Source organism: Acanthaster planci, linkage group LG08 (assembly GCF_054643075.1).
Source record: "Acanthaster planci isolate LZ-2023a linkage group LG08, COTS_SCS, whole genome shotgun sequence".
Taxonomy (NCBI): domain Eukaryota; kingdom Metazoa; phylum Echinodermata; class Asteroidea; order Valvatida; family Acanthasteridae; genus Acanthaster; species Acanthaster planci.
This window is the reverse complement of record NC_141784.1, coordinates 19,071,731-19,085,844: the sequence shown is the minus strand read 5'-3', so window position 1 is coordinate 19,085,844 and position 14,114 is coordinate 19,071,731. Positions and strand designations below refer to the sequence as shown.

Below are 14,114 nucleotides of genomic sequence, written 5' to 3'. Positions count from 1 at the left end.
GAATATCGAACTGGCTCATAATATTTTTCATTCAACCGATGAGGGTCTTGGTCCCTAACACCAGCGTTCATTGTTTCGCGCACGTACGCCATACGCGCACCACTGCCGAAATTGAGCGCGTGGAAATCAAGTTAAGAGTTCAAAACGTTTTATATAATAGCTCTACGGTTCGAAAACTTCCACGCGGTGTAAGTCGAAAGTAATTTTGCTTAGGCCTAGTTGGTTACTGGGGGATAAATGTTAGTTCCAGTCGTTGGTTACCGGAATTAGAAAACGCAAGGTTATCAAAATGATTGCCGCCAGATTAGCAACACGACAGGCCGGTAAGCAAGTGGCCAAGAAGCAAATGAAGAAGCAAATGCAGAAACAGGTCAAGAAAAAAGTCCAGCAAAAGGTGGAGGACAAGATGACAGAGAAGGCGCAGGAGAAGATGCAGGACTCGATGGATAAGCGGCGAGACAAGAAGGCGGCTAAAAAGAAGAAGAAGCCAAGGTTCATGGGGCTCGGCGACATGGAAATCGACATGCACGATGTAAGAGACATGGCCATGGACCAAATGAAATGAAAACCGGGTCTCAAGTTGGGGCTTTTTGGAAGAATGGTAATCATGTTACCGCTATCGTAGAAACTTTCCCAAACCTGAAGTGGGGATGTCAAAGTGCAAAAATCTGCAATTTGCACACACCCTCTTTTTTCCACACAAACAAGCACTTGACCTTCATTTCAAACTTTTCAAAACAGGATACAGACGACGTCGAAGAGGAGCGCAAACCTCGCAAAGGCGTGCGCTATTCTATCTTCGCCATCTGCCGTGGCATCGGTAAGTTCTACCGTTTCCTGAGTAGATACATGCCCTGCTGCCGATCCGGGACCTTCGCCAACCAGATCACCAAGAACGTGGCCGGCTTCCTGTGCGGGATCATGTTCCTCATGCTCTTCTATCCGATCTTCGTCTTGGCGCTCACACAGGACCCCAAGCAGGCCGCCCTGACAATCATGATCATCGGGCCGTTCGTCTGCTTCGGCATGGCCTTCTCCCGGCGGATCCGCTGCGTTATGCTGCTGATGGTGCCGCAACTTTTCTCAGGTTTTAGAAAACTCTTTTGGCTCTCACACGATGACAGTTACTACCGAAAATATCATGCAGAACAAGTTCCAAAGAGTTTGAATTTCGTTTGATTTTTGTTTCTAAACGTTGAACACGTTTTATGAAACAGGGCCTTTAAAAATAAGTAGGCCAAGCCAAAAAGATTGCCCAAACCAACTTTGGTCTTTGAATTTGAAATTGTGTTTTGGATGTCCCATTTTTTCATAAGTTTCTAATTTTTTTCGATCAACTGCAAATATTTCAGTACTGGTATTCAACATAAATTGGGATAAGGGCTATTTAAACAGTATCTCCCAAGCACTATTATCACTTAACATTGTATCATGATTTCAAAGTTGAGGTGAAGGTGATCCTAAAGATTCCCGGAACACATAAAAATGACACGTTTAATGATGATATTTGTCAGGCTGGGACATATTTATGATCAATATGAGGTATGAGGTATATGAGGATCATTATGAGGTATACTTTTGGTGGCTTCTGTCTTTGACACAATGTGTAGGGAAAGGCAGGACAATTCTCATGGCCTACGGCTTCCTCTTAGTGCTGAGCGGTCCTGTGGAGAACTTGAGCTACAATATGGACGTGGCTGGGCACAGCCAGGTCTGTGGCAGTGAGCTGGCCATGAACCAGTCCTACAAGCTGTTCCAGGTGGTCACAGCCCCCATGGCCTGTGAGTAGAAGCTACAAGCAAGGTTTTGATCATGCCAGGAGAAGATGGGAACTGTGCTTGCTTAAAATTGAGGAACTTGGCATTCAGGAAAGGAAGTATGATAGTATCGTGGGTTAGATTTTCTGAAGGCATTGCAAGATATTAGGCTACTGCGAGTGGAAAATGATATTCATCCCTGAAAATCTAATTAAATATTTTTACCGGGAGAGCATTATAATCTCTGAAGTGATGTCCTGTATGCACCTCTAAGGGTAATCATTTGGGTTTTTTGGACAGCTTTTTCAGATGAAGTCTCATCACTGATCCACAAACTCCGAGTCATCGGGAATCGGATCACAGAAGGGTTTCTGGCCATAAAAGATGCTGTGGACTCTTTGGGTAGGTCACTCAGGCAGCAAGAAAGCTGGGGAGAGTGGAGTCTTTGAAAGCCTTCTGGAGATATCAAGATGATTTTCTGGCATTGGAATACTTTATGTTTAATTGTCCCATGAGCCTTGGCCTGCTTGTTTGTCGGATGGGACATTTGTCTGTGTATTGAACTCTGCATCTCTACAACCTCAAATGTTATTCTTGTTCTATGACTGGGCCTCCAACCATCTTTTTTTAAACCAGGGAATGCGGTCACAGAGTTTTTTGATTGGCTGAGTGACATGGTGGACAAGTGCAATGAACGGCTGGGTGTACCTCAGAAGAGATGTGAGAGGGCCTTTGAACATGCTGCTTACAAGTGCCGCAAACATGCCTCCATCTTCAACTTTGTCTGTGGCATCGTCGATCTCATCTCGAACGTTTGCCACATAGCTGGCAGTAAGTAATGAAAAATTTTTGTTCTAAAATTTGCAGCAAAACAATATCCCTGCAGAGCCACACAATCTTGCAACCACTGGTTACCAAGTAGCTTTTCCATTTAAGTTAGAAGTGGAAAATGGAAGACAAATCTTAGCAGCCAAAAGCATGCTCTCGGAAGAACTTGTTTGCTGTTTGAAGAATAACTGATAACTAACCCCATCCTTGTCTGCTGATCTGACAACCAGTCGATGATTGGGTGAGTTTCATTTACAGGTAGTCCCGATGACCCTCTGATCCACCACTGTATTTCTTGGTCACCAGACTGCATGTCAGATTTACTTGACCTTTCTCCAATGTTTTCGTTTCTTTGAGTCTGCCTCTGATTTGAAGGGTAGTTGTATGCTTTATGAGGTCTTGTTTCTCAACAGTTCTGAAAATCCTGTGCATCTTTCCACAAATAATCATAGTCCTTGCAGAGGAAGCGAGCCAGGGTAAGTGTATTAGGCCAGACAACAGATCTGGTGAAATCTCTTTTTGTTCCACTTCAAAAGTCTCCAAGATATTCCCTGCATTGATATGATATTCAACATAATGAATAAGTACTTGACAAGCACAACAAATTTACTTTTTGACAGCTTTAAATATGTTCATTAAAAAAGATACTGAATTTGTTGGACAGTTTAAGCAGATTACTGTTTTAATCAAGCAAGGTTATCACTCTTCACATTTCTTTTGGATTGGATTTTACAAAATAGCTGTGCTCTGTTTGTTTCTTGAAAAGCTGGTTCAAGTCATTGAAGATGGTAATTGTTGAAAGCAGTATTGCTCTCAGGAAATTTTAGAACAATCAAACAGGCCCGATTTCTTTTATTGCAAGAAGGGTAAGCAGGACTATCTTGTCTGGGTGATTCTCCGCAGTAATTGACAGTGCAATAGATAAACTGGAAGACCAGTTCTATGTGGACTTTGAGTTCCACCATGAGATACACATGGACTATAACTTCTCCCAGACGGCCAGGCAGATCAAGGAAAGCATTCTCGGGGAGATGGAGGAGAGGACTGAGGGCTTCCTTACGGTGGTCACCTGGCTCAACCGTCTTATGTCCTTCGCATTCATCCTCCTCATTCTCAAGTAAAGTCCACAGAGCCATTTCTATTTTTATTTGAGGGGATCCTTATATGTTCTTTGGCACTTCTGTTCCCAGCTTCCTGGTCTTTAGAGGCGATGAAGAGTGAAAATGTGTCTTGGAAATGAGAGGATGCTTCTGTGGAATGTAGACTAGTCTGCATAACAGCACAGAATCTGTTAAGGTCTAGGGAGTCAAACCGAGATCAGGAGGTTGCCTTAACATCCTGGGGCAAAGATTCATCCAACGCCTTGGTCAAGGCTAAACTCAGTGTGGACATGAACCCTGTACTTATTTCCTACAAGCCACTACTATATGCTGGTCTCCAGATTGGAGTTCAAAAATGAAAACAATAATTCAAGAAAACTCTTTAGGACTCTCTAAATACTTTTGATTTTGGAGATTTGTTTTAATAATATAAACCTCTGAATATTTCAAATGTGATTTACAGGTACTTCATTGAAATACAGTAAGGTAGAAAAACTTTCTCACTATTTCCCTTAATTTCTCCTTCCAGCAATTTTTTGGAATCCACCTTCAGATGTAAAATGTCACCCACATGTTAAGCAGAGCAAATCCATTCCTCACTGATTTCTGAAATGCAGAGCATACAAGTATTATCACGCCTACCGAGTTAAGGACAAACATGACAACTGGTACGTCACCAAGTACTTTGAGGGGATAGATGAAAAACGAAAAGAGGCAGGCAAAGAGACCCTCCTCCCCCTGAAGAGGAAAGAGCGCAGGAAGTATATCACCCCAAGTAAGAAAACTGTACCTGGTAGATGTGTGTGCTCAGTAATAATGACTCTGTTGATCAGGTGACCAATTTCCGACATAATGGGTATAAATCTGTAATGTTGCCATGAGACGAATAAACCTTATGAATGAACCTTAGCAACGGTTGGACAGCAGAATGTGCTCACAGTAGCACGTGTTCCTCAATGCGCTCCCGGTTATCATGTCCCTCTGTACAGGTTCCGTATACCTAGCCAGGCCAGAGAAGCGGCGGATTATCCTGGGTTTTGTGATGTGGACCACGCAACTTTTCTATGCGGCAGTACTTATGGCAGCTGACTGCATGGCTTACTGGTTTTTGGACTGGGTTCGTATGCAAAGCGAGCTCAACGTACACATTAATGGTGAGTCATGCTCTGGAGCTGAGTGAATAAGCCATTTGCGAGTTACATTTCCATAAAATCTGGTACACTATGTTATCTCATTGCACATAAATGCAACAATTTGAATTCCTCAGACTAAAGACACTGTGATTTCGGGCAACCTTTTGCATAGTGGAATCCCTGGAATGGACTGGTTCCTTTGTGCCCTTCTTATCCATTGAGAAGTGTGCATTGTTGCGAGGCGTCTCTTATGTCACTAAGCAAAAGCTTGCCCCGAATCACAAGGTATAGTAACAGTGCTTTTAGTCTGAAGATTTCAAATTGTTATGTTCATGTGAATTTAAAGCACTCAGTGTACCAGATTTATTCAAATTTAACTCCCAAATGGTTTATTGAGCAAATGTTAAAAAGCTGAGCTCATGGGGTTCCTAAGCACACTTGTTTGGTAAGCGCAGAAGTGCATTTCCTTTTGAATAAAATACAGGTCACTAATCAACACGTCACATGATAATAACAGAAATGCTTCCCGGCTTCTAGGACAAACATGAATTTGATATGCAGCATTTTTCTGCTCCGCTACTAAACTGGGCAGCTGGTCATCAAATCATACCAAATCAGGGCATTCTAATTGGCAAATGCTGGCTTTCATCAAGTGATCAGCCTGATTTCTATGCAACTTGGCATTACATGTACCTGTCAACAGCTCCAGGCGCCGTGACACTGGACGTGCAGGGAGATGGGATTCTTGTTGATATCTACCGTGCTCTTATCCAATCGCTTGATCCACGGTACATCAGCGACTTTGCGGTTGACACTACAAAATGCCTTCCCTATCCATCGCAGCCAGACATTGGAACCTATAGAGTCATAGGTAATAATGCTAACCGTTATTACAGGAAGTAAGTTTATTTGCACTTTGAGATAAGTCAGAAAGTGTTACTGGCCTTCAGGAAGATGTACAGGATTCAAATCCACGATTCAAATTCAGAATTTTAATTCAACCAGCTGGCTTCCAAAAGTTGTTCAGATTGGCCCAAAAATGTTTGCAGTAAGAATTTGTAGATATTAGATCCAAATCTTAACTGAGTACCCTGATTTTTTGGCTGACAGATAAAGTAAATCAGCAACATTGTAACACACATTAATGGGAGGGCATTTTCCAGTCAACTTTACAGATTAAGAGATCAAGAATTAATCCCTGTAGTACTTGTAAGCCACTGGCTTCTTGAAAATCAATCCCCTTCAGAGCATCTTGAGAATCCAAAACCAGGGGCATGGTTAATGGAGAATACACAATGGCCTCACTGCATGCCATGGCTTTAAAATACCGAACAAAAAAAGCACAGCAGAACTTTCAAAGTTTACCAAGAATTCAGTATGTCTGCTTATATTGCGTGACAGATAACTGCACTTGCAAGGAAAATGCACACCTTTTTTTCTATATTGGCCTAGTGGAACTGAAGAGGCCACAGTGCATGCAGGTGTTGTGTGTTTGGAGAGAGCCTCAAAGACTGAACAGTCATAATACCCTTGTCAATTCTTCTCTGAACCTGTACTGCCCCAGGTGCCATCTTCATCATCTCTTTCTTCCTGATCATGTTTGAGGCCTACGGGCTTCGCCTGCGCCGCCTCATCATGTCCAGGCACTACCCAGAGAGGGAGCGCGTCCGCGCCGTCTGGCTCTACAACCAGATCCTCCGCCGGCGCGGCAGCTTCAAGAAATTCCTCAAGAGGAACAAGAAGACAGACAACAGCCAGGGAACGAGAGACTACGGTTTTGCCAGCCACCTTGCATCCAGGTCACTATTATCCCTATTGTATTTGGATAGCAAGTAGAGCCCAATGACTAGATGCCAGAAGATGCCATCTTCGGAGGCCCAAATGTACTTCAACCACTTCGTGCCGGGATGCCTGGTTTCAAGCACCGTGTGTTTGTACGCAGAGCCGGGGTGCCCAGTTTCGGACAAAAGAGCTGGTCTGTGTAACAAAAGACTGTACTCGGAACAAAGGACCTGCTGCTGGGAATCGCTCTTTCCTGTTTTGAGGGTTCAGTGTCAAATATTGAAGTGGAGGCCAATTTTGGCTTTTTGTAATATTCGGAAAGAAACCTATCTATTTAATTCCAAATTTTGTTTGCAGGCTCAGATATTTCAAAATGTCAATTCCTCATCAATTTTGAGGATGTTATTATTTGTACCCGGTCAGAAATGTTGAAACAATGTCTAAAACAGAGACGCAAAGCTGCCAGAATAGTGTCACATTTTCACCTTATACTTTTGCCCTAAGTGTTCCACTTACACACCATTGGAAAGCTCTCTTTCTGCTGAATTAAAAAATACCAATATTTCAATTTTTGAAAATTCCGACTTTCAGCTCATTTTGCAGTGACAGGTCACAAGTATTGCTCCAAACTGCTTAAAAAATTGAAAAATTACATAGTGCAGCACTTAATTTTTGTAATAGCCATCTTTGGAGGCCTGAAAAACCATGGAACGTATGCATCATTTGTGCATGGCAATATGGCTATGACAGAAGTGGCAGCAAGTCATTTTATACAAGTTCAAGTCAAGTCACAAGTCAATTTCTGCAAGTCCACGTCAAGTCACAAGTCAAAGCTAGTATTTACAAGTCAAGTCACAAGTCACAAAAATAGCGAATCGAGTCCAACTCCAGTCGAAGTCACATGACTCGAGTCAGCAACTCTGGGGTACATGCAAACCAGTAATGATATGGAAAAGAGTGATCTCGGTGAGCTCAGAGATGATAGCGTATGAATGAAAATGATTTTAAAGGCACTTCGGGGGAAAAGTAAGACTGCCGTCTCATGTCAGAGTTCTCGGATAACCATTCTTTGGGATAATTGAAAGAGGTGACAAAAATCTAATAATTCTTTTGTTTTTGCCCCAATGCACACCTTTTACAGTTTGGTTCAAGGAATATTAAGCATCAGTATTAAGTGAAAAGGGTTTTGAAAGAAGAAAAGTAAGAAGCGTGATCAGAACAAGTGAACAAGTAGTAGAAAATGATCCGAGGAAAAACAGACTTTCATGCAACACTGTCATTCTTGCATTATGCACAGGTCAAAGGTTTGGGCCAAAATTCTCCGAATCTGTGGATTCAAATGGAAGTTCTGTGTGAATTGCAGTGCGCCAGGAAAAGTTAAGGACACAGAGGGTTTTGTGAATTGCGCCAATGCTGGATGCCCAGGTAAGACATTCCTTTATTTGGCTGGGAAAGCTACGACAGCACACTGCCCCTTCAGAAACAGTGTTGTAGTGAGTCCATCACAAGTCCTTTCTGAAGTTCAGTCGTAAGTAAGAGGATGAATATAAAAAAAGGAATGTTTTGTCACAGATCATATAAATACCTTGTGACATGACTTAAAACTGGACATTCAATGGACTTCACTACAGCACTGCAAAGAAGCATGGACAATATCTTACGACGATTATCATCAAGAAGCCGTTGACAGCCTTAATACTGAAGAAGCAGAATTGGGATGAAGAGTGAGAAGAGAGTTTAATAAATTTTAGAGAATTTGAAAAGCATCCGACTGAAGCATAGACAAGAAATGTTGACTTTACTTTAGGTGTGAGCCCTCTAATGAACCAATATTCGATTACTTTCACTGAGATATCTTTACCCATCTTCCCATTCTCCAAAACCATCAACCTTCAATCAGAGGTACCACTAAGACGTGAAGGTGTCACATTAGCTCAATGGCATAGCCATGGGGCAGGGCCTGGGTGTACGTGCCCCCCACAAATTCCCGGTGCCCCCCTCCCCCCCCGTGCCCCCCACTAAAAAAAAAACACGGAGGAATGGATATTGAACAAGGCTAACAAAAGCTTTCCCCGAAAAAACCACACCACCGAAAGCTGGTGCCTCCCATAAGATGCTGTGCCCCCCCCCACTAGTAAAATCCTAGCTACGCCACTGTACGAGCTGTGCTCAGGAACTGTAAATGGCATTGTCTGGCCTAGTTTAGGAACAAAGGTAGAAGGCATCATATGATCTCTCTAGTTTGCTAGCATGTTAATTTTCAACTGAATATGCGCAACTAATTGCATCTTCACACACCTTTGTATGGATGCACAGCACATGCGATAGTGATGTTGGATATTTCCTGCTAAGCCCATCTCCGTCCTTAAAAATTAAGATAGAATGCATAATCAAATGAACATGAAACAAGTTTGTTTTCATTTGAAAATCTGTGTAGGCATTTACTGTCTGGAATGTGTTGACGAAATCCAAAATGTGTGTCAACTGTGCAGCAGGCCAGTGGACTACACTGTAGACATCGGGGCGTTTGATTTCGAAAGGTAGGTTGCGTTTGACTACAGATGATCCCTTTTTCTGTTTCTGACTGGATGCCCACTAACCATGTGAGTGAATATACATGTACTACTGGACAGAAAAGTTTTGGCTGTTGTGACACACAAACCCACCACATCGAAGCAGATTAAGACCGTGGTGGCCCTCAGGTTTGTGGATGCTAAGATCTTGATACAGAGCCCCATCACTTTGACTTCACAGAGGGCTTGATGCCCCTTCAAAGTCAAACTACACAGAATGAACCATTGAAATCATGCACTGTGCGGTACCACAGGCTTCCTATCTGAAGTGACAAGGGAGACAGGAAAAAAAAAATGTTCTTGTCAATGCAGGGCTTCAAGTGATGAAGATGTGGCCAGCAGGAGAAAGAAACAAAGGGGCGGAGATGAAGAGAGTGTATCCCTGGATGAGGAATCAGAAGAGGAGGAGGATTTAGACTACTCCTACCAATATGAATCCATCGACAGGAAGCATGATGAGGACAATGTGTGGAAGACGTCTGGGGCCAAACCACAGTCAGGGCTCCTGAAGGGGCTTCGTAAGTAGGAGGAAGGGGAGGTTTTGCAAAGCGAGAACAAAGAAGACGAAAGAGAAGAGGTTTCTGAAGAAGAATATAATGAAGATGAAGACAGAGTAAAATATGGGACAACTCCGTTCAGTTTTGGAGGAATAAGTATTGAATTGCAATCAAAGATAGATCGGAAGGGGTAGACACTGTTAATGCCCTGCAGTGTGGGTGGTGTAACAAGGTATGAATTTCAGGGAAAATTTCCAAATGAGAAGTCCAATAGCTGACCAAATCCACAAGACAGGAAAATAATTTACCTTCGACCAATGAATGTAAAATTAAACAGCACAGGAGAGGAGAAAGTTTGTATGCCAGGGGAGACCTGTTTTTACTGGTTGATCTCTGGTGCCAAAGTAGCAGGAAAAATCACAGGAAACCTGGTCATCAGTGTGGTATAAATCATACTGAAGAAACAAGGGACGAAAGGAATGCCTTTGTGACAGTTCATGAGAACAGCTTGAGACCACATGACTGGAGGTTGGCAAGCAGTTGACTTGTTACAACTCTATTGGTGATGGAATTCCATAGATTGGAACATGCTTAAACAACCTGGCAAGGACAGCATCAGAGTGGATGTTCCTTGAGACATAGTGGGTCAATACATATGCATCCGCTGTCGAAGTGAATGAGATGCAGCCCTATGTGACCAACTTACCTCTATGTTGACCATTCAGAGAGGATGGGGGGCCCTGGGTCACAACATCTTGGAAAAAATGTGCTCTACAGCTTCAGGGAAATCTCGGCAGACAGCGGTCGCTTTGAGCTGGATGCGATCCTCATCACCTTGGCGATATTTACCTGTGTATCAGCACATGAAGCCAAAATTTTTAAAGACCTTAAAATAATGAGGTCCTTTAATTGAAAAGTTTCTTGGGGACAATATGCAGTCATTTTGGTTAGGGTTTTGTGGCTTGTTTTTTATCGTAAAGCTTCTGAAAACTATTCTTGTGTGGGTATTTTGATCCCATTTTACTTCTTGTAAAATTCTCATTTCTCCAACAAAGTGCTTAGTTGAAAGTAGTGACCAAACTATGAAGTGTTGTTTTTGGTTGAGATGTGTTCAGATATGAATGTTTCATGTATTTATTCACCTGCCAAAGGAATTAAATGAACAATGAATTACTGACTATTCAACAACATAGAAATATAATTGACCTGTTTTGACCAAGATTCCTTGCAAGCCAGCAGCCACGGCTCCCTCCACATCATCTCTGGCATCCTGCAAATCATTTCACAACAAACCAGAGAAAATATTAGAGTAATACATGTAGCAATGACTAACAATCAGTATCATTTTGAAGAGGGAAAAGGAACTGAAATTCCCTTTGAAGTAATACTTTTCTCCAATATCATATAAGTCTTGAGGATGCTCATGTATAACCTTAGCATTGAAGTAAAAACCTTTGATGGCCATGTTTGTAGAGGTGAGCTGACCTCTAAACTCCCCATCTCCCCAAGGAATTCTCCATACACTGTGCCTCCATATATCAATCTTACGTCTCCTATCATCACGGCTTCATCGGGATGGCATCCAAGGCTCTTCAGGGCCTCCAAGAAGAATGCCTTCTCCGGTTTCCCGAGGACGGATGCCTTGGTACCACTGGCGTACTCCAGGGCTTCGACGAAGGGTCCTGGGCCAAGGGCCAGGCCGTCCAGCCTCTTGTAGTACCTGGCCTTGTGGATGGCAATCAGCTTTGCATCGTCTAGCAACAATCTAGAAAAAGAAGTTTCACAGACTTGGACTCTTGGCACGGAAATAGTGAGACATGATCACAGCCTAAAAAAAGGGATTCATATCCTAATATTGCGGTCAGCAGATGGCATATTAATTGCCATTTATTCATCAATCCACTCACGTGTTAACGTTTGATATCACAGCTTCTCTCTGCTTTTTTGGCAGTCTGTTCACCGAGCAGACAGTTTAAAAGACACATCCAACTGATCTCTACTCTGCACGAGGTAAGCTTGGGAAAGTTACTTCCCAATTGGAAATCAGTGGTCCACAGGTGGCAGCCACACAGAAAGAGAGGTATCTGATAACCCAAACTGATGGCCTTGCGGAGCAAAGAGGCAAACATGTCTCTACCTGAATGCCAAGTTGAGTGTTGCATAATTGAAGCTGTCGGGGGACAGACCAACGACAACAGAGTTGGGCGAGTCTGTAGGGATGCCTGTTGGTGAACAGATTAGGAAAAAAGCTACATACGTGAAACAATAAGCGAATTCTCCAATTTGGGCGATTCACAATAGTGTGCCTCCAAGAGTTTGCAATACGTTGGCCTATCAGGATATGTGAAATCTGTCAACTCTTTTCAAACGCCCATCGGGTCGACAGATTTCGCGCGACGTGATTGGCCAAAGCGTTGCAAACTCTTGGAGGTGCACTATTGTGAATCGCCCGTATTTTAAGACAGTTTCAAAGAAAGTGACCTTACGCCCAATACGCATGATACACTTTTTACCCAGGTCATTTCTGACCTTAACTGGCTCCAAACATGTACCCTGCATCTGAACTTAAAAAATGAACCCATATCAAAGTGTTGAAAATACCATTTAGGAAAGATCTAACATTACACATCCTATCCACCCCCAGCTGAAGTGCACCCCCAATCGGCGAAAGAAAGACAGGTGGTTACAAGCGGGTTTTTGCAAGCGTTCTGTGTGTGTGCAAAGACCATACAAGCCGGACTAAATTAGTTATGCGTACTCAGAGTGCTCTGCGTCCAACGCGTATACACTTGCGCATCTATGCTGTTAGTGCCCCCCAAAAAACACACCCCTTTTTGTTCCGCTTGAAGCAGAAACCTACTAACATGGGAGACGAGAGATGCTTGGTGGCAGCAAACATGCCAGTCACATGTTACCAGTCCACTAGTGTGTGCGTCATTTTAAGCAAAAGGTGGCCAACTCTACCAGTTCTCATACTACACTGTAGTTGATTTTTAAAATTTTTTTGTAGATAAACATCAAAGATTGGTTATCTTAATTTCTGATGCATAAGCCTCATCTTACATGAATAGGAGTAATAGTAAACATGACATGTGAAATTCTACTCTTCAGAATAAAAGGGATACTTTTCTCCGGCCAGTTCTTTTGAAATTCACTATGATAGGTTCCGTTGGATTATGCAAGACTGGAAAGGCCTCATAGAAAGAAACGGTCAAGGAGTCAAGGTTAAAGATGATACCCCACTCGTCACACCTTCAAAGTCCTTCCGAGCGTCCTCCTGCAGAAGCAGCATGGGTCTCAAGCCGCCCTCTGTTACCACATTTCGAGCCGCTGTCAGGGACGAGAAGATGTCGTGCACTCCGATGTCAAAGCCCAGTCTCTGGAGGCGCTGGTGGAGGGTGGAGGTGCTCTCTTTGGTGGTGTTGGTCACAAACTTGAGTTTGACAGGTGCTGCTCTTAATCTAACCAAGCAAGGGAAAAAAATCCAAGGGTTTATTTCTAATATTTAAAATACACCCACACTGATGTTGCTGCGTGACAATACTGGTAATCCTGGGCTCAGAAATGGGTACCACTACCCCAAGCGGCCTAGAACCAGAGCTCCATGTTTTGTTTCTGAGCTTGGAGAAGCTCCATAGTTCTGGGGAGAGGGTACTGCATATTTTCAATTTGAATCCAGTAATAAGAAGGCAACTCTCTCCATTTTAAAGTGTATTAATGATGCTGGGAAACTTCCAAAGATTGAAGAGAGAGAGAATTCCGTACCAGACTGTCACAGTTTCACCCACTAGCTGCGCCATGAACACCCGAAAGTTTATTGCTCCATGGTTTACCCTACTTATTAAATGTGTCCCCCTATCTATTGCTACAGTAGACCTTGGGGTCCACTCCAACTCTCTACAAGAGAGGGGCGGAGTCAGTGTACACGACAAACTTAACTTCTAAGGCATCCTTGAGTACTACTAGTAAAAAGTAGGTATGTAGTGATTGTGATGGTCGGATGCAGAATTTGTCCCAAATGATGTTTATAATATCAATAAAACTGCTCAATGCTTAGGCCCATATCCATCTTTCCCAATCCCTACGATGTTCATTTTCAAAGTTCAAGGTCAACCTTTCTAGCGCTTCCACTGCTCCTGGAATAATGTTGTCTTCAATGTGTAATGTACCACTCAGGTCGATTAACACTGCTCTTAGGCCAGCTCGCACAGCCATCACACATGTTATTTGTTAATGCTTCAACAACACATGGAAGATGAGCGATCGCTTGTTGCATATGCGCAGAGCTAGAGCTAGAGACGCGAAGCGGTCTTTTTTCTTGCTGCGCTAAACGACTCAAAGTAGTGTGATTTGCGCCCTCTACTGAACAAAATAGGCAAGGTCGGTCGAGTCCACGAGTCCACGTGCCGTTTGTGAAGTCAAAATCCTGACGTGCATGTAATTT

The 14,114-nt window shown here is 43.0% G+C and overlaps 2 protein-coding genes across 2 annotated transcripts; one reads left to right on the top strand and one right to left on the bottom strand.

Moving 5' to 3' along the window:
• Positions 1-73: 73 nt before the first annotated feature.
• dcst2 (DC-STAMP domain containing 2) lies at positions 74-9,808 on the top strand. The gene is made up of 14 exons (XM_022227849.2): positions 74-532; positions 742-1,087; positions 1,611-1,781; positions 2,058-2,159; positions 2,394-2,588; positions 2,999-3,061; positions 3,489-3,702; positions 4,303-4,460; positions 4,675-4,839; positions 5,522-5,689; positions 6,383-6,617; positions 7,898-8,025; positions 9,038-9,140; positions 9,486-9,808. Exons 1-14 carry the CDS (start codon positions 290-292, stop codon positions 9,697-9,699), a joined length of 2,505 nt encoding a protein of 834 aa, XP_022083541.2. The 5' UTR covers positions 74-289; the 3' UTR covers positions 9,700-9,808.
• LOC110975409 (haloacid dehalogenase-like hydrolase domain-containing protein 2) lies at positions 4,083-13,999 on the bottom strand. Its single transcript, XM_022227871.2, has 7 exons — positions 13,785-13,999; positions 12,923-13,131; positions 11,808-11,892; positions 11,219-11,435; positions 10,877-10,940; positions 10,377-10,519; positions 4,083-5,675 (listed from the first exon to the last, which is right to left on the bottom strand). The coding sequence occupies exons 1-6, from the start codon at positions 13,883-13,885 to the stop codon at positions 10,416-10,418; spliced, it is 780 nt and encodes a 259-aa protein (XP_022083563.2). The 5' UTR covers positions 13,886-13,999; the 3' UTR covers positions 4,083-5,675; positions 10,377-10,415.
• Positions 14,000-14,114: the final 115 nt, after the last annotated feature.

Excerpts from the sequence above, each read along its gene's own strand:
- dcst2 (XM_022227849.2), top strand. The coding sequence starts at position 290 with ATGATTGCCGCCAGATTAGCAACACGACAGGCCGGTAAGCAAGTGGCC. Across the intron at positions 1,088-1,610 it reads GGTGCCGCAACTTTTCTCAG|GGAAAGGCAGGACAATTCTC; the intron begins GTTTTAGAAAAC and ends CACAATGTGTAG. Across the intron at positions 2,160-2,393 it reads AGATGCTGTGGACTCTTTGG|GGAATGCGGTCACAGAGTTT; the intron begins GTAGGTCACTCA and ends TTTTTAAACCAG.
- LOC110975409 (XM_022227871.2), bottom strand. The coding sequence starts at position 13,885 with ATGGCTGTGCGAGCTGGCCTAAGAGCAGTGTTAATCGACCTGAGTGGT. Across the intron at positions 10,941-11,218 it reads AAGCCGTGATGATAGGAGAC|GATGCCAGAGATGATGTGGA; the intron begins GTAAGATTGATA and ends AATGATTTGCAG. Across the intron at positions 10,520-10,876 it reads AGGAATCTTGGTCAAAACAG|GTAAATATCGCCAAGGTGAT; the intron begins GTCAATTATATT and ends GCTGATACACAG.